This window comes from Procambarus clarkii, chromosome 48 (genome assembly GCF_040958095.1).
Source record: "Procambarus clarkii isolate CNS0578487 chromosome 48, FALCON_Pclarkii_2.0, whole genome shotgun sequence".
NCBI lineage: Eukaryota > Metazoa > Arthropoda > Malacostraca > Decapoda > Cambaridae > Procambarus > Procambarus clarkii.
The window spans coordinates 35,104,379-35,125,896 of record NC_091197.1 but is presented as its reverse complement, the minus strand read 5'-3'; the positions used below and the strand labels follow the sequence as shown (position 1 = coordinate 35,125,896).

The following is a 21,518-nucleotide window of genomic DNA, read 5'->3' as shown; positions in this document are numbered from 1 at the left end:
TGAAATGGACTCTGTTACCATCATTAATAATTTTGCTGTATTTGTGTCTAGCTTCGGACACGAGCATGTTACAGTTATGTCTTAAAGAGTTGAGAGCAATTAAAAATGATAGTCACTTACAATTGATGTATCAAGTTCGGAGACTTGTACACATTTCAGTGCAAGGAGCAAGGCAAATAGTTCTGTCTGAAGGGTAGAGGCCCAGTTGTTTATACGGACTCCCCACTCAAAATATAAGCCATCACCCATTGTCAGGACAACTGCACTTAGGTTTAGTCATCTAGGCAGAAAAAACACAAAGATACACAATCGGCGCCCACCCAGGCAGGGAGGAACTGTTCGCAAGATGCAACAGTCTGATGGCTCCCAGCTTGACTATGTTAACAGATTCAAATACCTTGGCCCTGAGGTGCCACTGTATGGTCCTGTTGTATTCAGACTGTCGTCAGTATAAAGAGAGGCTCCGAGCTCTCAAGGCTGTTGCAGGTTATCACTCAGGCTATGGTGCCAATGTCAGAATTGTCAACATGATGTACCTTGCATACATCAGATCTTTAGTGGATTATGCTGCACCTCTGCTGGTTTTGATGCCTGAAAGAAAGCTTGGAGGGCTTGAAAAATTGCAGAACGAAGCCTTGAGGATAATCCTTGGGTGCCCTCGTACCACAAAGATACTTAATATGAGAAAGGAACTTAATATTCCGAGCGTTGTTGATCGTGTTACTGAAATTAACTGTCAAATTGGTATAAAAATGCTTAGGCTAACTCATCCTAATCCTTGCACAGAACCCCTCCAGAATTTCTTTATTGAAGATCAGCATTGTTCCAAATGCACAACTAAAACTGGAACTGAACCCAGAATGTATCAGATTTATAATTTGTACCAAGAGAAACAACAACGGCACTTTCCTGCACCGTGGGAGATTACACCCTTTCCAGTTTTAATCCCTCCCTTTCCACCCAAGAAGCAAATTAGAGATCAGCCCAAGCTTCGTCTTGAGGCAAAGCTCAACGCCTTAAGCCATATTGATGCTCTGTCCACAGAGCATTCTCTCTCTCAAATCATTTACACTGATGGTTCCCTACACCGCCCCACGGGTGCAGTTGTCCTGACAATGGGCGATGGCTTATATTTTGAGTGGGGAGTCCGTATAAACAATTGGGCCTCTACCTTTCAGACCGAACTATTTGCCTTTCTCCTTGCACTGAAATGTGTACAAGTCTCCAAACTTGATACATTAATTGTAAGTGACTCTTTATCATTTTTAATTGCTCTCAACTCTTTAAGACATAACTGTAACATGCTCGTGTCCGAAGCTAGACACAAATAAAACTAAATTATTAATGATGGTAACAGAGTCCATTTCATGTGGTCTCCATCTCATGTTGGCCTCCGAATGCATGATAGAGCTGATAAGTTAGCCAAAGAATCTGCCTTTAAAAGGAGCCGTTGAGTGTAACCTTGGATTGTTAATGAGCAATCTGAGAGCAGCAGTACACCGAGAACTTCAACTAGATCTTATAGATCTGAGGCAAAGTGAAATTGACACCAGTAATTCCATCTATCATCATACTATCATGCAAGAGGAGCCACACATCTATGGATCATCCAATAAAATCAGCAGACTTCTAGATGTTACTACTGCTCGGCTTAGACTCGGTTACAAGTATCTCTGGGAATTCTCATTATCTGCCGATGTAGACCTGACCAAATGTAAACTGTGTCAATAAAATTATTCGCACACCCTCCGTCACTATGTGATGGAGTGCGGAAAGATACGCGAATTCAGAGACAATTCTATAACCAATGTTCCAACGATGTGTAAATATATAATTCAAAATGATCTGCTACCAGAAATTGTAGCCAAATATCCCCAGTTTGCAAACTGTAGGTAGAAACTAAGTGACTAACCTATCCACCGTTGCCCATTGGATGGGGGCGGTGTAACCTATCCACCGCTGCCCACTGGATGGGGGGCGATGTAACCTATCCACCGCTGCCCACTGGATGGGGGGCGGTGTAACCTATCCACCGCTGCCCACTGGATGTGGGGGGCGATGTAACCTATCCACCGCTGCCCACTGGACGGGGGGTGGTGTAACCTATCCACCGCTGCCCACTGGACGGGGGGTGGTGTAACCTATCCACCGCTGCCCACTGGACGGGGGGCGGTGTAACCTATCCACCGCTGCCCACTGGATGGGGGGCGGAGTAACCTATCCACCGCTGCCCACTGAATAGGGGGGCGGTGTAACCTATCCACCGCTGCCCACTGGATGAGGGGTGGTGTAACCTATCCACCGCTGCCCACTGGATGGGGGGCGGTGTAACCTATCCACCGCTGCCCACTGGATGTGGGGGGCGATGTAACCTATCCACCGCTGCCCACTGGACGGGGGGTGGTGTAACCTATCCACCGCTGCCCACTGGACGGGGGGCGGTGTAACCTATCCACCGCTGCCCACTGGATGGGGGGCGGAGTAACCTATCCACCGCTGCCCACTGAATAGGGGGGCGGTGTAACCTATCCACCGCTGCCCACTGGATGGGGGGCGGAGTAACCTATCCACCGCTGCCCACTGGATAGGGGGGCGGTGTAACCTATCCACCGCTGCCCACTGGATAGGGGGGCGGTGTAACCTATCCACCGCTGCCCACTGGATGGGGGGCGGTGTAACCTATCCACCGCTGCCCACTGGATTGGGGGCGGTGTAACCTATCCACCGCTGCCCACTGGATGGGGGGCGGTGTAACCTATCCACCGCTGCCCACTGGATTGGGGGCGGTGTAACCTATCCACCGCTGCCCACTGGATGGGGGCGGTGTGCAGGACAAACATATCAATTGTGACACTAGCTCTCCACATATGTCAGTTGCTTAATTTAGAACCTGTACTTGAGGTCGATCTCGAACCCATTGTTGATATGACGACTTATATTGAATTTTGTAACTAGCTCATCAAGATTGTAACTTGCTTAGCTAAATGAATTGTGGGGTTCAGTCCCTGAGCCCATTATGTGCCTCTGTAACCCTTTCCACTACCGCCCACAAGATGGGTATGAGGTCCACTACCGCCCACAAGATGGGTATGAGGTCCACTACCGCCCACAAGATGGGTATGAGGTCCACTACCACCCACAGGATGGGTATGAGGTCCACTACCGCCCACAAGATGGGTATGGGGTGCACTACCACCCACAGGATGGGTATGAGGTCCACTACCGCCCACAGGATGGGTATGGGGTCCACTACCGCCCACAAGATGGGTATGAGGTCCACTACCGCCCACAAGATGGGTATGAGGTCCACTACCGCCCACAGGATGGGTATGGGGTCCACTACCGCCCACAAGATGGGTATGAGGTCCACTACCGCCCACAAGATGGGTATGAGGTCCACTACCGCCCACAAGATGGGTATGGGGTGCACTACCGCCCACAAGATGGGTATGGGGTGCACTACCGCCCACAAGATGGGTATGGGGTCCACTACCGCCCACAGGATGGGTATGGGGTCCACTACCGCCCACAGGATGGGTATGGGGTGCACTACCGCCCACAAGATGGGTATGAGGTCCACTACCGCCCACAAGATGGGTATGAGGTCCACTACCGCCCACAGGATGGGTATGGGGTCCACTACCACCCACAAGATGGGTATGGGGTGCACTACCGCCCACAAGATGGGTATGGGGTGCACTACCGCCCACAAGATGGGTATGGGGTCCACTACCGCCCACAAGATGGGTATGGGGTGCACTACCGCCCACAAGATGGGTATGAGGTCCACTTCCGCCCACAAGATGGGTATGAGGTCCACTACCGCCCACAGGATGGGTATGGGGTCCACTACCGCCCACAAGATGGGTATGGGGTCCACTACCGCCCACAGGATGGGTATGAGGTCCACTACCGCCCACAAGATGGGTATGGGGTCCACTACCACCCACAGGATGGGTATGGGGTGCACTACCACCCACAGGATGGGTATGAGGTCCACTTCCGCCCACAAGATGGGTATGAGGTCCACTACCGCCCACAAGATGGGTATGAGGTCCACTACCACCCACAAGATGGGTATGGGGTCCACTACCGCCCACAGGATGGGTATGAGGTCCACTACCGCCCACAAGATGGGTATGAGGTCCACTACCGCCCACAAGATGGGTATGGGGTCCACTACCGCCCACAAGATGGGTATGGGGTCCACTACCGCCCACAAGATGGGTATGAGGTCCACTACCGCCCACAAGATGGGTATGGGGTGCACTACCGCCCACAAGATGGGTATGGGGTGCACTACCGCCCACAAGATGGGTATGGGGTCCACTACCGCCCACAAGATGGGTATGGGGTCCACTACCGCCCACAAGATGGGTATGAGGTCCACTACCGCCCACAAGATGGGTATGGGGTGCACTACCGCCCACAAGATGGGTATGGGGTGCACTACCGCCCACAAGATGGGTATGGGGTCCACTACCGCCCACAGGATGGGTATGGGGTCCACTACCGCCCACAGGATGGGTATGGGGTGCACTACCGCCCACAAGATGGGTATGAGGTCCACTACCGCCCACAAGATGGGTATGGGGTCCACTACCGCCCACAGGATGGGTATGGGGTCCACTACCGCCCACAAGATGGGTATGGGGTCCACTACCGCCCACAGGATGGGTATGAGGTCCACTACCGCCCACAGGATGGGTATGGGGTCCACTACCACCCACAGGATGGGTATGGGGTCCACTACCGCCCACAAGATGGGTATGAGGTCCACTACCACCCACAGGATGGGTATGGGGTGCACTACCACCCACAGGATGGGTATGAGGTCCACTACCGCCCACAGGATGGGTATGAGGTCCACTACCGCCCACAGGATGGGTATGGGGTCCACTACCGCCCACAAGATGGGTATGAGGTCCACTACCGCCCACAAGATGGGTATGAGGTCCACTACCGCCCACAAGATGGGTATGGGGTGCACTACCGCCCACAAGATGGGTATGAGGTCCACTACCGCCCACGGGATGGGTATGAGGTCCACTACCACCCACAGGATGGGTATGGGGTGCATAATAAATGAACTACACTAACATCCATCTACACCCGTGGGGCGGTGTAGGGAACCTTAGGTGTTGGGAACTTTACATGTAGGGAACCTTATGTGTAGAGAACCTAAGGTGTAAGGAACCTTAGGTGTAGGGAACCTTAGGTGTAGGGAACCTTATGTGTACGGAACCTTATGTGTAGGGAACCTTAGGTGTAGGGAACCTTATATGTTGGGAACCTTATGTGTAGGGAACCTTATGTGTAGGGAACCTTATGTGTAGGGAACCTTATGTGTAGGGAACCTTATGTGTAGGGAACCTTATGTGTAGGGAACCTTAGGTGTAGGGAACGTTATGTCTTGGGAACCTTAGGTGTAGGGAACGTATGTGTTGGGAACCTTATGTGTTGGAAACCTAAGGTGTAGGGAACCTTAGGTGTAGGGGAACCTAAGGTGTAGGGATCCTTAGATTTAGGGAACCTTATGTGTAGGGAACCTTATTTAGTGGGTAATACCCCGCTGATGAGGGGGGGGGAGGAGGTCCTTGAATACCTGAGCCAGTTTTAACAGACCGACCTGTCAACTGGTCTACCTGTCAACAGCTATTCCTGTCAAGGAAGAGAGGGTGAAAGGAATTACCTCACCTCGCCCCCCCCCCTCCTCCTCCCAGCGTGAAGAGGGAGGGGGACGTTGGAGAGACTGGTAGGCTTCTCCCCAACATGATAAACATAACTTTTAAAGATGCTGGATTGTGAGGGACAATTAATTTAAACAAAGTGAGATCCTTCGAACCCCGACCAGGCTAGTGGCTACACCCTTTGACCTCTTACGTCAATGTAGAGGGGGAGAAGGGGAGAGGGAGAGGATAACAGGTTAGGTCAATAGAAGATAGGGAAGTCTGTTATAGAAAGCCATCAGATGGGGGACTCAGCAAATCTGCTCCAGAAAGCGCTCCTTCACCTGTTGCTAACTATCCCTCACCTGTTGCTAACTCTCCCTCACCTGTTGCTGACTCTCCCTCACCTGTTGCTGACTCTCCCTCACCTGTTGCTGACTCTCCCTCACCTGTTGCTGACTCTCCCCTCACGTGTTGCTGACTCTCCCCTCACGTGTTGATGCCTCTCTGTACCACACTCTCCACCACCTGTTGATGCCTCTGTACCATACTCTCCACCACCTGTTGATGCCTCTGTACCATACTCTCCACCACCTGTTGATGCCTCTGTGTACCACACTATACACCACCTGTTGATGCCTCTGTACCATACTCTCCACCACCTGTTGATGCCTCTGTGTACCACACTATACACCACCTGTTGATGCCTCTGTGTACCACACTATACACCACCTGTTGATGCCTCTGTGTACCACACTATACACCACCTGTTGATGCCTCTGTGTACCACACTATACACCACCTGTTGTTGCCTCTCTGTACCATACTCTCCACCACCTGTTGATGCCTCTGTGTACCATACTATACACCACCTGTTGTTGCCTCTCTGTACCACACTATACACCACCTGTTGATGTCTCTGTGTACCACACTATACACCACCTGTTGATGCCTCTGTGTACCACACTATACACCACCTGTTGATGCCTCTGTGTACCACACTATACACCACCTGTTGATGCCTCTGTGTACCACACTATACACCACCTGTTGTTGCCTCTGTGTACCACACTATACACCACCTGTTGATGCCTCTGTGTACCACACTATACACCACCTGTTGATGCCTCTGTGTACCACACTATACACCACCTGTTGATGCCTCTGTGTACCACACTATACACCACCTGTTGATGCCTCTGTGTACCACACTATACACCACCTGTTGATGCCTCTGTGTACCACACTATACACCACCTGTTGATGCCTCTGTGTACCACACTATACACCACCTGTTGATGCCTCTCTGTACCATACTATACACCACCTGTTGAAGCCTCTCTGTACCACACTATACACCACCTGTTGATGCCTCTGTGTACCACACTATACACCACCTGTTGATGCCTCTGTGTACCACTGGTACAGCCACTTAGGATCAGTAACCGGGTTCTCGATGTTATAACCTTTTTTTGTGTATCCGACCCCAAGTCGGTAGCAGGCTTTCGATAAATGGTGATATAGTGCAATAAAGAGTAAGGTGGGATAAACAATACACTGCTCTCTAGCTATTCGTTAGCAGAGGGCTTCAGCCACACGCTGACAGGGGTCACAAACAACCATATACAGGGGTAGCGAATACCCTCGCATAAGCCTCTAGCAGCACGTCACTATGGGCACTTTACTGTCGGCCGCTGCGCTCCTAAGCCAATAACCGGTACGCCGATCTCTACCAATACTGCGTAATATAGCAGCTAACACACTGCGCAGATCGACGGCGGCTTCATAGTTGAGAGTACGAGGACTGCCCTCCTCAGTACGACTGCCTCCACACGTCACCTCTGTGGACAAAAACGTCATCAGTTGGTTGACATGATACTCGTAGCACAAACTAGGTGGCGCTGATCTTGGTACGCCACTCACCAGAGCTCGTCCACGTCGACCTCACTTTCCGATTAAGGCAGGAAACCAGAGCCATTTGCCGATATCACGCCACCACCAATAGATGGCGTTGTTCACGTAGCATCCAAAATCAGGTAAGTTTGAGTGCAGACTCATAGATGGCGCTGAATTGCCACTTTACACTCCGACGATGGTGCCGATACCGTAACAACCACACCCCTTTCACCTGTTGATGACTCTCTGTTCCATACTCTCGACTACCTCTTGATGCCTCTCTCTACCAAACTCTCCACCACCTGTTGATGCCTCTCTCTACCAAACTCTCCACCACCTGTTGATGCCTCTCTCTACCAAACTCTCCACCACCTGTTGATGCCTCTCTCTACCAAACTTTCCACCACCTGTTGATGCCTCTCTCTACCAAACTCTCCACCACCTGTTGATGCCTCTCTCTACCAAACTCTCCGCCACCTGTTGATGCCTCTCTGTTCCAAACTCTCCACCACCTGTTGATGCCTCTCTCTACCAAACTTTCCACCACCTGTTCATGCCTCTCTGTTCCAAACTCTCCACCACCTGTTGATGCCTCTCTCTACCAAACTCTCCACCATCTGTTGATGCCTCTCTCTACCAAACTTTCCACCACCTGTTGATGCCTCTCCGTTCCAAACTATCCACCACCTGTTGATGCCTCTCTCTACCAAACTCTCCACCACCTGTTGATGCCTCTCCGTTCCAAACTCTCCACCACCTGTTGATGCCTCTCCGTTCCAAACTCTCCGCCACCTATTGCTTACTCTTCCTCACCTGTTGCTGTCTCTCCTCATTTGTTGCTGACTCATTCTCACCTATTGCAGACTCCCCTCACATGCTGCTGACTCTCCCTCACCTGTTGCTGACTCTCCCTTCACCCGTGGCTGACTCTTCCTCACCTGTTGCAAGACCCTTCCTGACTTGTTGCAGACTCTCACCTGTTGCTGACTCTTCCTCACCTGTTGCTGATTTGCACTTTTTGCTGACTCTCCCTCACCTGTTGCAGACCCTTCCTCACCTGTTGCTGACTCTCCCTCACCTGTTGCAGACTCTTCCTCACCTGTTGCTGACTCTTCCTCACCTGTTGTTGACTCTTCCTCACTTGTTGCTGACTCTCACTTGTTGCTGACTCTCACTTATTGCTGACTCTTCCTCACCTGTTGCTGATTCTTCCTCACCTGATGCTGACTCTTCCTCACCTGTTGCTGACTCTTCCTCACCTGTTGCTGACTCTTCCTCACTTATTGCTGACTCTTCCTCACCTGTTGCTGACTCTTCCTCACTTGTTGCTGACTCTTCCTCACCTGTTGCCGACTCTTCCTCACCTGTTGCTGACTCTTCCTAACCTGTTGCTGACTATTCCTCACCTGTTGCTGACTCTTCCTCACCTGTTGCTGACTCTTCCTCACTTGTTGCTGACTCTCACTTATTGCTGACTCTTCCTCACTTGTTGCTGACTCTCACTTGTTGCTGACTCTCACTTATTGCTGACTCTTCCTCACCTGTTGCTGATTCTTCCTCACCTGTTGCTGACTCTTCCTCACCTGTTGCTGACTCTTCCTCACCTGTTGCTGACTCTTCCTCACTTGTTGCTGACTCTTCCTCACCTGTTGCTGACTCTTCCTCACTTGTTGCTGACTCTCACCTGTTGCCGACTCATCCTTAAATGTTGCTGACTCTTCCTCACCTGTTGGTGACTCTTCATCACCTGTTGCTGACTCTTCCTCACCAGTTGCTGACTCTTCCTCTTGTTGCTGACTCTCACTTGTTGCTGACTCTTCCTCACCTGTTGCTGACTCTTCCTCACCTGTTGCTGACTCTTCCTCACCTATTGCTGACTCCTCTTCCTCACCTGTTCCTGACTCTTCCTCACCTGTTGCTGACTCTTCCTCACCTGTTGCTGACTCTTCCTCACCTCTTGCTGACTCTTCCTCACGTGTTGCTGACTCTTCCTCACCTGTTGCTGACTCCCTCACCTGTTGCTGACTTTTCCTCCTGTTGCTAACTCTCACTTGTTGCTGACTCTCACTTGTTGCTGACTCTTCCTCACCTGTTGCTGACTCTTCCTCACCGGTTGCTGACTCTTCCTCACCTGTTGCCCCCTCTTCATCACCTGTTGCTGACTCTTCCTCACCTGTTGCTGACTCCCTCACCTTTTACTGACTCTTCCTCACCTGTTGCTGAGTCTTCCTCACCTGTTGCTGACTCTTCCTCACCTGTTGCTGACTCTTCCTCACTTGTTGCTGACTCTCCCTCACCTGTTGCTGACTCTTCCTCACCTGTTGCTGACTCCCTCACCTGTTGCTGACTCTTCCTCACCTGTTGCTGACTCTTCCTCACCTGTTGCTGACTCTTCCTCATCGGTTACTGACTCTTCCTCACCTGTTGCCGACTCTTCCTCACCTGTTGCTGATTCTTCCTCACCTGTTGTTGACTTCCTCACCAGTTGCTGACTCTTCCTCATCGGTTGCTGACTCTTCCTCACCTGTTGCCGACTCTTCCTCACCTGTTGCTGACTCTTCCTCACCTGTTGCTGACTATTCCTCACCTGTTGCTGACTCTTCCTCATCGGTTGCTGACTCTTCCTCACCTGTTGCCGGCTCTTCCTCACCTGTTGCTGACTCTTCCTCACCTGTTGCTGACTATTCCTCACCTGTTGCTGACTCTTCCTCACCTGTTACAGACTCTTCCTCACCTGTTGCTGACTCTTCCTCACCTGTAGCTGACTCCTCCTCACCTGTTGCCGACTCTTCCTCACCTGTTGCTGATTCTTCCTCACCTGTTGCTGACTTCCTCACCTGTTGCTGACTCTTCCTCACCTGTTGCTGACTCTTCCTCACTTGTTGCTGACTCTTTCTCACTTGTTGCCGACTCGGTCTCACCTGTTGCTGACTCTTCCTCACCTGTTGCTGACTCTTCCTCACCTGTTGCTGACTCTTCCTCACCTGTTGCTGACTCTTCCTCATCGGTTGCTGACTCTTCCTCACCTGTTGCAGACTCTGCCTCTCCTGTTGCTGAGTCTTCCTCACCTGTTGCTGAGTCTTCCTCACCTGTTGCTGACTCTTCCTCACTTGTTGCTGACTCTTCCTCACTTGTTGCTGACTCTTCCTCACCTGTTGCTGACTCTTCCTCACCTGTTGCTGACTCTTCCTCACCTGTTGCCGACTCTTCCTCACCTGTTGCTGACTCTTCCTCACTTGTTGCCGACTCTTCCTCACCGGTTGCTGACTCTCCCTCACCTGTTGCTGACTCTTCCTCACTTGTTGCTGACTCTTCTTCATCTGTTGCCGACTCTTCCTCACCTGTTGCCGACTCTTCCTCACCTGTTGCTGACTCTTCCTCACTTGTTGCCGACTCTGCCTCACCTGTTGCTGACTCTTCCTCACCTGTTGCTGACTCTTCCTCACCGGTTGCTGACTCTTCCTCACCTGTTGCTGACTCTTCCTCACTTGTTGCTGACTCTTCCTCACCGGTTGCTGACTCTTCCTCACCTGTTGCTGACTCTTCCTCACTTGTTGCTGACTCTTCCTCACCTGTTGCATACTCTTCCTCACCTGTTGCCGACTCTTCCTCACCTGTTGCTGACTCCTCCTCACCTGTTGCCGACTCTTCCTCACCTGTTGCTGACTCTCCCTCACCTGTTGCTGACTCTTCTGATGCTGACTCTACTGTTGCTGACTCTCCCAGAGTGCCCCTCCCCTAGAGAGCTCGTCCCCCAGAGAGCCCCTCCCCCCAGAGAGCCCCTCCTCCAGAGAGTCCCTCCCCCCAGATAGCTCGTCCCCCCAGAGAGCCCCTCCCCCAGAGAGCCCCTCCCCCAGAGAGCCCCTCCCCCAGAGAGCCCCTCCCCCAGAGAGCCCCCTCCCCTCAGAGAGCCCCCTCCCCCCAGAGAGCCCCCTCCCCCCAGAGAGCCCCCTCCCCCCAGAGAGCTCGTCCCCAGAGAGCCCCTCCTTCCAGAGAGCCCCCTCCCCCCCCCAGAGAGCCCCTCCCCCAGAGAGCCCCTTCCCCCAGAGAGCTCGTCTCCCAGAGGGCCCCTCCCCCCAGAGAGCCCCTTCCCCCAGAGAGCTCGTCCCCCAGAGAGCCCCTCCCCCAGAGAGCCCCCTCCCCCAGAGAGCACCTCCCCCAGAGAGCCCCCTCCCCCAGAGAGCCCGTCCCCCAGAGAGCCCCTTCCCCCAGATAGCTCGTCCCCCAGAAAGCCCCTCCCCCAGAGAGCCCCTCCCCCAGAGAGCCCCTCCCCCCAGAGATCTCGTCCCCCACAGAGCCCCTCCCCCAGAGAGCCCCTCCCCCCAGAGAGCCCCTCCCCCATAGAGCCCCTCCCCCCAGAGAGCTCGTTCCCCCAGAGAGCCCCTCCCTCAGAGAGCCCCTCCCCCCAAAGAGCCCCTCCCCCAGAGAGCCCCTCCCCCCAGAGAGCTCGTCCCCCCAGAGAGCCCCTCCCCTAGAGAGCCCTTCCCCCCAGAGAGCCCCTCCCCCAGAGAGCCCCTCCCCCCAGAGAGCTCGTCCCCCCAGAGAGCCCCTCCCCCAGAGAGCCCCTCCCTCCAGAGAGCTCGTTCCCCCAGAGAGCTCGTCCCCCAGAGAGCCCCTCCCCCAGAGAGCCCCTCCCCCAGAGAGCCCCTCCCCCAGAGAGCTCGTCCCCCAGAGAGCCCCTCCCCCAGAGAGCCCCTCCCCCAGAGAGCCCCTCCCCCCAGAGAGCCCCTCCCCCAGAGAGCCCCCTCCCCCCAGAGAGCCCCTCCCCCAGAGAGCCCCTCCCCCCAGAGAGCCCCTCCCCCCAGAGAGCCCCTCCCCCAGAGAGCCCCTCCCCCCAGAGAGCCCCTCCCCCAGAGAGCCCCTCCCCCCAGAGAGCTCGTCCCCCAGAGAGCCCCTCCCCCCAGAGAGCCCCTCCCCCCAGAGAGCCCCTCCCCCAGAGAGCCCCTCCCCCAGAGAGCCCCTCCCCCCAGAGAGCCCCTCCCCCAGAGAGCCCCTCCACCCAGAGAGCTCGTCCCCCAGAGAGCCCCTCCCCCCAGAGAGCCCCTCCCCCAGAGAGCCCCTCCCCCAGAGAGCCCCTCCCCCCAGAGAGCTCGTCCCCCAGGGCGGCAGCATCTGGCCACCATTAAGGAAACAGTTATACAGCAGCCACTTCCGGGCTGAGACGTCACGCGCCCTCAAAAATAGAGTGATCTCGGGATCATAATTTTTGGCCACGATGAGTGCCAGGACGAGTGCCAGGCTGAGTGCCAGGACGAGTGCCAGGCTGAGTGCCAGGACGAGTGCCAGGATGAGTGCCAGGACGAGTGCCAGGATGAGTGCCAGGACGAGTGCCAGGATGAGTGCCAGGACGAGTGCCAGGATGAGTGCCAGGACGAGTGCCAGGATGAGTGCCAGGACGAGTGCCAGGATGAGTGCCAGGACGAGTGCCAGGATGAGTGCCAGGACGAGTGCAAGGATGAGTGCCAGGACGAGTGCCAGGATGAGTGCCAGGACGAGTGCCAGGCTGAGTGCCAGGACGAGTGCCAGGCTGAGTGCCAGGCTGAGTGCCAGGACGAGTGCCAGGCTGAGTGCCAGGCTGAGTGCCAGGACGAGTGCCAGGCTGAGTGCCAGGCTGAGTGCCAGGACGAGTGCCAGGCTGAGTGCCAGGCTGAGTGCCAGGACGAGTGCCAGGCTGAGTGCCAGGACGAGTGCCAGGATGAGTGCCAGGCTGAGTGCCAGGACGAGTGCCAGGATGAGTGCCAGGACGAGTGCCAGGACGAGTGCCAAGACGAGTGCCAGGACGAGTGACAGGATGAGTGCCAGGCTGAGTGCCAGGACGAGTGCCAGGATGAGTGCCAGGATGAGTGCCAGGACGAGTGCCAGGATGAGTGCCAGGACGAGTGCCAGGATGAGTGCCAGGCTGAGTGCCAGGACGAGTGCCAGGATGAGTGCCAGGATGAGTGCCAGGACGAGTGCCAGGATGAGTGCCAGGACGAGTGCCAGGATGAGTGCCAGGACGAGTGCCAGGCTGAGTGCCAAGACGAGTGCCAGGATGAGTGCCAGGACGAGTGCCAGGACGAGTGCCAGGTGGAGTTCCATGATGAGTGCCAGGATGAGTGTCAGGATGAGTGCCAGGATGAGTGCCAGGATGAGTGCCAGGATGAGTGCCAGGACGAGTGCCAGGATGAGTTCCATGATGAGTGCCAGGATGAGTGCCAGGACGAGTGCCAGGATGAGTGTCAGGATGAGTGTCAGGAGGAGTGCCAGGATGAGTGTGAGGAGGGGGTGTGAGGAGGGGGAGTGAGGAGGGGGAGTGAAGAGGGGGAGTGAGGAGGGGGTGTGAGGAGGGGTTGTGAGGAGGGGTTGTGAGGAGGGTGTGTGAGGAGGGGTTGTGAGGAGGGGTTGTGAGGAGGGTGTGTGAGGAGGGGTTGTGAGGAGGGGGAGTGAGGAGGGGGTGTGAGGAGGGTGTGTGAGGAGGGGTTGTAAGGAGGTGGTGTGAGGAGGGGTTGTGAGGAGGGGTTGTGAGGAGGGGGTGTGAGGAGGGGGTGTGAGGAGGGGTTGTGAGGAGGGGGTGTGAGGAGGGGTTGTGAGGAGGGGTCGTGAGGAGGGGGTGTGAGGAGGGGGTGTGAGGAGGGGTTGTGAGGAGGGGGTGTGAGGAGGGGTTGTGAGGAGGGGTGTGAGGAGGGGTTGTGAGGAGGGGTTGTGAGGAGGGGGTGTGAGGAGGGGTTGTGAGGAGGGGGAGTGAGGAGGGGGTGTGAGGAGGAGTTGTGAGGAGGGGATGTGAGGAGGGGTTGGAGTGCATAGAGGATCTTGGCTCTCATCCAGTGACGTCACTGGGAAGGGGCTGAACTTCTCACCAGTCCCGTGACATCACACAGGAAGCCAGATGACAGCCATCACCTGCTAAGTGGAGGGTCCGACCCTACCCCCCCCCCCCCTTCGGGGCCGACCCTCACCCCTCCACACGGGGCCGACCCTCCCCCACACGGGACCGACCCTCCACCATACGGGGCCGACCCTCTACCACACGGGGCCGACCCTCCACCACACGGGGCCGACCCTCCACCACACGGGGCCGAACCTCCACCACACGGGGCCGACCCTCCACCACACGGGGCCGACCCTCCACCACACGGGGCCGACCCTCCACCATACGGGGCCGACCCTCACCCCCCCCCTACGGGGCCGACCCTCCACCACACGGGGCCGATCCTCCACCACACGGGGCCGACCCTCCCCCCCTACGGGGCCGACCCTCACCCCCCCCTACGGGGCCGACCCTCCACCACACGGGGCCGACCCTCCACCACACGGGGCCGACCCTCCACCACACGGGGCCGACCCTCCACCACACGGGGCCAACCCTCCACCACCCGGGGCCGACCCTCCACCACACGGGGCCGACCCTCCCCTACACGGGGCCGACCCTCACCCCCCCTACGGGGCCGACCCTCACCCCCCCTACGGGGCCGATCCTCCATCACACGGGGCCGACCCTCCCCCCCCCTACGGGGCCGACCCTCACCCCCCCCCCTACGGGGCCGACCCTCCACCACACGGGGCCGACCCTCCACCACACGGGGACGACCCTCCCCCACACGGTGCCGACCCTCCACCACACGGGGCCGACCCTCCACCACACGGGGCCGACCCTCCCCCTACACGGGACCTACTCCCACCCCCTCACGGGGCCTACCCCCACCCCCTCACGGGGCCTACCCCCCCCCCCCCTCACGGGGGCCGCCACCGTGACATATTTCCTGGTATAGAGAGGGGAAGAGGGAGCAGGGGTCTGGCCTCCGCCATTCTCAGTAATGTCTCTGGCCCCAGGGCCCGCCATAACCCCCTCCTGGGCCTGAGAGGGCTGCCATCACCACCGAACCGTTTGGGCAACACTTGCCTTTGGCAGGGCGCCCCTCTGGTTCATTCATTCTCTCCGGCAGTGAGCCAGGGGCCCCTTCTCACCCCTTCTGTAGGGGTGAGAAGGTAGCCCCCTGCCGTAGGGACCCCTGCAGGAGGGGACGTGGGAGGGGGTCACAGGCATCAGCCTCCTGTTCCTGATGCCGACACCACTTGTGTTCTTCTGGGTATTTATGTGACGCTTTCCGCCCCGTTCTCCGTTCATTGTTCCTGTAGAACACCATCCTCCCCCCCAGGAGGTGATGGTGTTGGAGGGGGGAGATGAAGGGGCGTGAGGAGGGGGGGGGGGGGGAGAAGGAGGGGCATGTCGCCCAACCCTCTGGCTGGCAGTCGATCTCAATACGCCTCGCCGTACACACGTGCGCGCGCGTATACACACAGGGCACGTGCACCCGTCACGCGCACACACGCCCGTCACTAAGGTCAGGGACGGGGTACTGAAGGTTGGAAGACAGAAGCCAGCGTGTGTTTGGACAGGTACTCCCCCCTGCGAGACGGTACACAGCTGTACCGCCACAGTGACTGACGGTACACAGCTGTACTACCACAGTGACTGACGGTACACATCTGTACTACCACAGTGGCTGACGGTACGCAGCTGTACCGCCACAGTGACTGACGGTACACAGCTGTACTACCACAGTGACTGACGGTACACAGCTGTACCGCCACAGTGACTGACGGTACACAGCTGTACCGCCACAGTGACTGACGGTACACAGCTGTACCGCCACAGTGACTGACGGTACACAGCTGTACCGCCACAGTGGCTGACGGTACACAGCTGTACCGCCACAGTTGCTGACGGTACACAGCTGTACCGCCTCAGTGGCTGACGGTACACAGCTGTACCGCCACAGTGACTGACGGTACACAGCTGTACCGCCACAGTGACTGACGGTACAGCACCACAGTACCCCCAGGGGTACACAACCCGCTGGACCTCACCTGGGCGACTCCTCATGAATCGGAAAAAGAAAATCCCGAGCCACTGAAAGCAGAGGGCGCCTCTCCCACTTGCAACACCCGCCACCACTTGCAACACCCGCCACCACTTGCAACACCCGCCACCACTTGCAACACCCGCCACCACTTGCAACACCCGCCACCACTTGCAACACCCGCCACCACTTGCAACACCCGCCACCACTTGCAACTCCTGCCACCACTTGCAACACCCGCCACCACTTGCAACACCCGCCACCACTTGCAACACCCGCCACCACTTGCAACACCTTTAAACGTTGTGAGGAAGACAATGTCTGAGAGGACTGTGGGTGCGTGAGGTCCTCTATGGTGGCGCGTCAATAGACCGGAGTTGGGTTACCGAAAACCCTTCAATCTGACGAACTTGGTCAACATTGCGGAAGTCCACTGAGACTGGAGGAGGGCCTCGGAACACTGGAGGAGGGCCTCGGAACACTGGAGGAGGGCCCGAAACACTGGAGGAGGGGCCCAGAACACAGGAGGAGGGCCCAGAACACTGGAGGAGGGCCCAGAACACAGGAGGAGGGCCCGAAACATTGGAGGAGGGGCCCAGAACACAGGAGGAGGGCCCAGAACACTGGAGGAGGGCCCAGAACACAGGAGGAGGGTCCAGAACACTGGAGGAGGGCCTCGGAACACAGGAGGAGGGCCCGGAACACTGGAGGAGGGGCCAGAACACTGGAGGAGGGCCCGAAACACTGGAGGAGGGGCCCAGAACACAGGAGGAGGGCCCAGAACACTGGAGGAGGGCCCAGAACACAGGAGGAGGGTCCAGAACACTGGAGGAGGGCCCAGAACACAGGAGGAGGGTCCAGAACACTGGAGGAGGGCCCAGAACACTGGAGGAGGGCCCAGAACACTGGAGGAGGGCCCAGAACACTGGAGGAGGGCCCAGAACACTGGAGGAGGGCCCAGAACACTGGAGAAGAGCCCAGAACACAGAAAAAGGGCCCAGAACACTGGAGGAGGGCCCAGAACACAGGAGGAGGGTCCAGAACACTGGAGGAGGGCCCAGAAGACTGGAGGAGGGCCCAGAATACTGGAGGAGAGCCCAGAATACAGCAGAAGGGCCCAGAACACAGCAGGAGGGCCCAAAACACAGGAGGAGTGCCCAGAACACAGGAGGAGTGCCCAGAACACAGGAGGAGGGCCCAGAACACAGCTGGAGGGCCCAGAACACGGCAGGAGGGCCCAGAACACAGGAGGAGGTGCCTGGAACACTGGGTAATGTGGGCGGACGCGAGACGAGGCACAGGCCTCAGTAGTCTCCCCTCTCAGGTGAGTGCCACAGTGCCATCTCTCTCTTGAACTTATATTCGAGTACTAACATTTGTACTCACCTAGTTGTGCTTGCGGGGGTTGAGCTCTGGCTCTTTGGTCCCGCCTCTCACCCGTCAATCAACTGGTGTACAGGTTCCTGAGCCTACCGGGCTCTGTCATACCTACATTTGAAACTGTGTATGAAGTCAGCCTCCATCACATCACTGCCTAATGCATTCCATCCGTTAACTACTCTGACACAGAAAAAGTTCTTGCTAACGTCTCTGTGGCTCATTTGGGTACTCAGTTTCCACCTGTGTCCCCTTGTTCGCGTCCCACCAGTGTTGAATGTCTTAATCTTCCCTGGCTATTCCACTGAGAATTTTCTGTTGTAATCATGTCTCCGCTGACTCATGAGCATCTACACTCATGCTCTCAGCGTTGATGCTCTGAGTGTTGATGCTCTGAGTGTTGATGCTCTGAGTGTTGACGTTCAGGGTGTTGTTGTTCTGGGTGTTGATGTTCTGAGTGTTGATGTTCTAGGTGTTGATGTTCTGAGTGTTGATGTTCAGGGTGTTGATGTTCTGAGTGTTGATGTTCTGGGTGTTGATGTTCTGAGTGTTGATGTTCTGGGTGTTGATGTTCAGGGTGTTGATGCTCTGAGTGTTGATGTTCTGAGTGTTGATGTTCTGAGTGTTGATGTTCAGGGTGTTGATGTTCTGAGTGTTGATGTTCAGGGTGTTGATGCTATGAGTGTTGATGTTCTGAGTGTTGATGTTCTGAGTGTTGATGTTCAGGGTGTTGATGTTCTGAGTGTTGATGTTCAGGGTGTTGATGCTCTGAGTGTTGATGTTCTGAGTGTTGATGTTCTGAGTGTTGATGTTCTGAGTGGTGATGTTCTGGGTGTTGATGTTCAGGGTGTTGATGCTCTGAGTGTTGATGTTCTGAGTGTTGATGTTCAGGGTGTTGATGCTCTGAGTGTTGATGTTCTGAGTGTTGATGTTCTGAGTGTTGATGTTCTGAGTGGTGATGTTCTGGGTGTTGATGTTCAGGGTGTTGATGCTCTGAGTGTTGATGTTCTGAGTGTTGATGTTCAGGGTGTTGATGCTCTGAGTGTTGATGTTCTGAGTGTTGTTGTTCTGAGTGTTGATGTTCTGGGTGTTGATGTTCTGAGTGTTGATGTTCAGGGTGTTGTTGTTCTGAGTGTTGATGTTCAGGGTGTTGTTGTTCTGAGTGGTGATGTTCTGAGTGTTGATGTTCAGGGTGTTGATGTTCTGAGTGTTGATGTTCTGAGTGTTGATGTTCAGGGTGTTGATGTTCTGAGTGTTGATGTTCAGGGCGTTGATGTTCTGAGTGTTGATGCTCTGAGTGATGATGTTCAGGGTGTTGTTGTTCTGAGTGTTGATGTTCTGGGTGTTGATGTTCAGGGTGTTGATGTTCAGGGTGTTGATGTTCAGGGTGTTGATGTTCAGGGTGTTGTTGTTCTGAGTGTTGATGTTCTGAGTGTTGATGTTCTGAGTGTTGATGTTCAGGGTGTTGTTGTTCTGAGTGTTGATGTTCTGAGTGTTGATGTTCTGAGTGTTGATGTTCAGGGTGTTGTTGTTCTGAGTGTTGATGTTCTGAGTGTTGATGTTCAGGGTGTTGTTGTTCTGAGTGTTGATGTTCAGGGTGTTGATGTTCAGGGTGTTGATGTTCTGAGTGTTGATGTTCAGGGTGTTGTTGTTCTGAGTGTTGATGTTCAGGGTGTTGATGTTCTGAGTGTTGATGTTCAGGGTGTTGATGTTCAGGGTGTTGATGTTCAGGGTGTTGATGTTCTGAGTGTTGATGTTCAGGGTGTTGTTGTTCAGGGTGTTGTTGTTCTGAGTGTTGATGTTCTGAGTGTTGTTGTTCTGAGTGTTGTTGTTCTGAGTGTTGATGTTCTGAGTGTTGATGTTCTGAGTGTTGATGTTCTGGGTGTTGATGTTCTGAGTGTTGATGTTCTGGGTGTTGATGTTCTGAGTGTTGATGTTCTGAGTGTTGATGTTCTGGGTGTTGATGTTCTGAGTGTTGATGTTCAGGGTGTTGATGTTCAGGGTGTTGATGTTCTGAGTGTTGATGTTCTGAGTGTTGATGTTCTGAGTGTTGATGTTCAGGGTGTTGTTGTTCAGGGTGTTGTTGTTCTGAGTGTTGATGTTCTGAGTGTTGATGTTCTGAGTGTTGATGTTCAGGGTGTTGTTGTTCTGAGTGTTGATGTTCTGAGTGTTGATGTTCTGAGTGTTGATGTTCAGGGTGTTGTTGTTCTGAGTGTTGATGTTCTGAGTGTTGATGTTCAGGGTGTTGTTGTTCTGAGTGTTGATGTTCAGGGTGTTGATGTTCAGGGTGTTGATGTTCTGAGTGTTGATGTTCAGGGTGTTGTTGTTCTGAGTGTTGATGTTCAGGGTGTTGATGTTCTGAGTGTTGATGTTCAGGGTGTTGATGTTCAGGGTGTTGATGTTCAGGGTGTTGATGTTCTGAGTGTTGATGTTCAGGGTGTTGTTGTTCAGGGTGTTGTTGTTCTGAGTGTTGATGTTCTGAGTGTTGTTGTTCTGAGTGTTGTTGTTCTGAGTGTTGATGTTCTGAGTGTTGATGTTCTGAGTGTTGATGTTCTGGGTGTTGATGTTCTGAGTGTTGATGTTCTGGGTGTTGATGTTCTGAGTGTTGATGTTCTGAGTGTTGATGTTCTGGGTGTTGATGTTCTGAGTGTTGATGTTCAGGGTGTTGATGTTCAGGGTGTTGATGTTCTGAGTGTTGATGTTCTGAGTGTTGATGTTCTGAGTGTTGTTGTTCTGAGTGTTGATGTTCTGAGTGTTGATGTTCTGAGTGTTGATGTTCTGGGTGTTGATGTTCTGAGTGTTAATGTTCAGGGTGTTGATGTTCAGGGTGTTGATGTTCTGAGTGTTGATGTTCTGGGTGTTGATGTTCTGAGTGTTGATGTTCTGAGTGTTGATGTTCTGAGTGTTGATGTTCTGAGTGTTGATGTTCAGGGTGTTGATGTTCTGAGTGTTGATGCTCTGAGTGTTGATGTTCTGGGTGTTGATGTTCAGGGTGTTGATGTTCTGAGTGTTGATGTTCTGAGTGTTGATGTTACCTTTACTGCTCTAACCATCTTGGCCTCACCCTTGGGTCAAGCCCACCGAGAGGTCTGGAGGGCGACCTGGCCTGACCTCGGGGGGCCTCAGGAGGTCACCCTCGGAGCCTCCCAGAGTGGTCGTTGTGTCTGGTAGTTGGTACAGTGGGTCGTTAACCATCTGGTCCGGGAGGCCTACGTTTAATTTTATTATTATGCACCCCATACCCATCTTGTGGGCGATGAAAGTGTTACAGAGGCACATAATGGATTCAGGGACTGAACCCCATAGTTCGTTTAGCTAAGCAAGTAACAGCCTTGGGAAGCTAGTTACACAATTGTTTATGTTACATATATATATATATATAAATATATATATATATATATATATATATATATATATATATATATATATATATATATATATGAAAATACATATTTTTTCATATCATACGTGATTGGACAAGAGGCTCACAACAGTCTCTATACAAGCCACTTTACATATCAAAGCCGCTGTTGTTGATTTTTTGTATTTATTTTTAAAACAAAATCAGACCCCGACACTCCTTAATGACAGTCCCTAACCACCCAACAGTTACACTGCAAAGTTTGGTGGGGCTGAACCCCAAACTTGGACAAATAGACATTATATTTGACTATATATATTGTGATGTGAAGGTGTTTAAAGAAAGGCAAGAGCAGCATACGTCAGCTGGTGTTGC

At 54.3% G+C, this 21,518-nt stretch overlaps 3 protein-coding genes across 4 annotated transcripts in view; 1 reads left to right on the top strand and 2 right to left on the bottom strand.

The window, feature by feature from the left end:
* The window catches only part of LOC123764833 (uncharacterized), a 238,433-nt gene that overhangs the window by 47,825 nt on the left and 169,090 nt on the right, over positions 1-21,518 (top strand). Inside the window, exon 1 of one of the 2 annotated variants that reach the window (XM_045753025.2) lies at positions 15,803-17,729. The exons of the other annotated variant lie outside the window; for it this stretch is intronic. Coding sequence (XP_045608981.2) covers positions 17,679-17,729 — 51 coding nt within the window. The 5' untranslated portion in view covers positions 15,803-17,678. Of the gene's footprint in view, positions 1-15,802; positions 17,730-21,518 lie in introns of those variants that run through there. 2 annotated transcript variants of the gene reach the window in all.
* On the bottom strand, positions 7,326-10,173 carry LOC138351201 (golgin subfamily A member 6-like protein 7). The gene is made up of 3 exons (XM_069302844.1): positions 9,924-10,173; positions 9,097-9,738; positions 7,326-7,510 (listed from the first exon to the last, which is right to left on the bottom strand). The coding sequence occupies exons 1-3, from the start codon at positions 10,171-10,173 to the stop codon at positions 7,326-7,328; spliced, it is 1,077 nt and encodes a 358-aa protein (XP_069158945.1).
* Positions 10,247-11,146, bottom strand: LOC123764894 (golgin subfamily A member 6-like protein 7). The gene has a single exon (XM_045753091.2). The coding sequence runs from the start codon at positions 11,144-11,146 to the stop codon at positions 10,247-10,249; it is 900 nt and encodes a 299-aa protein (XP_045609047.2).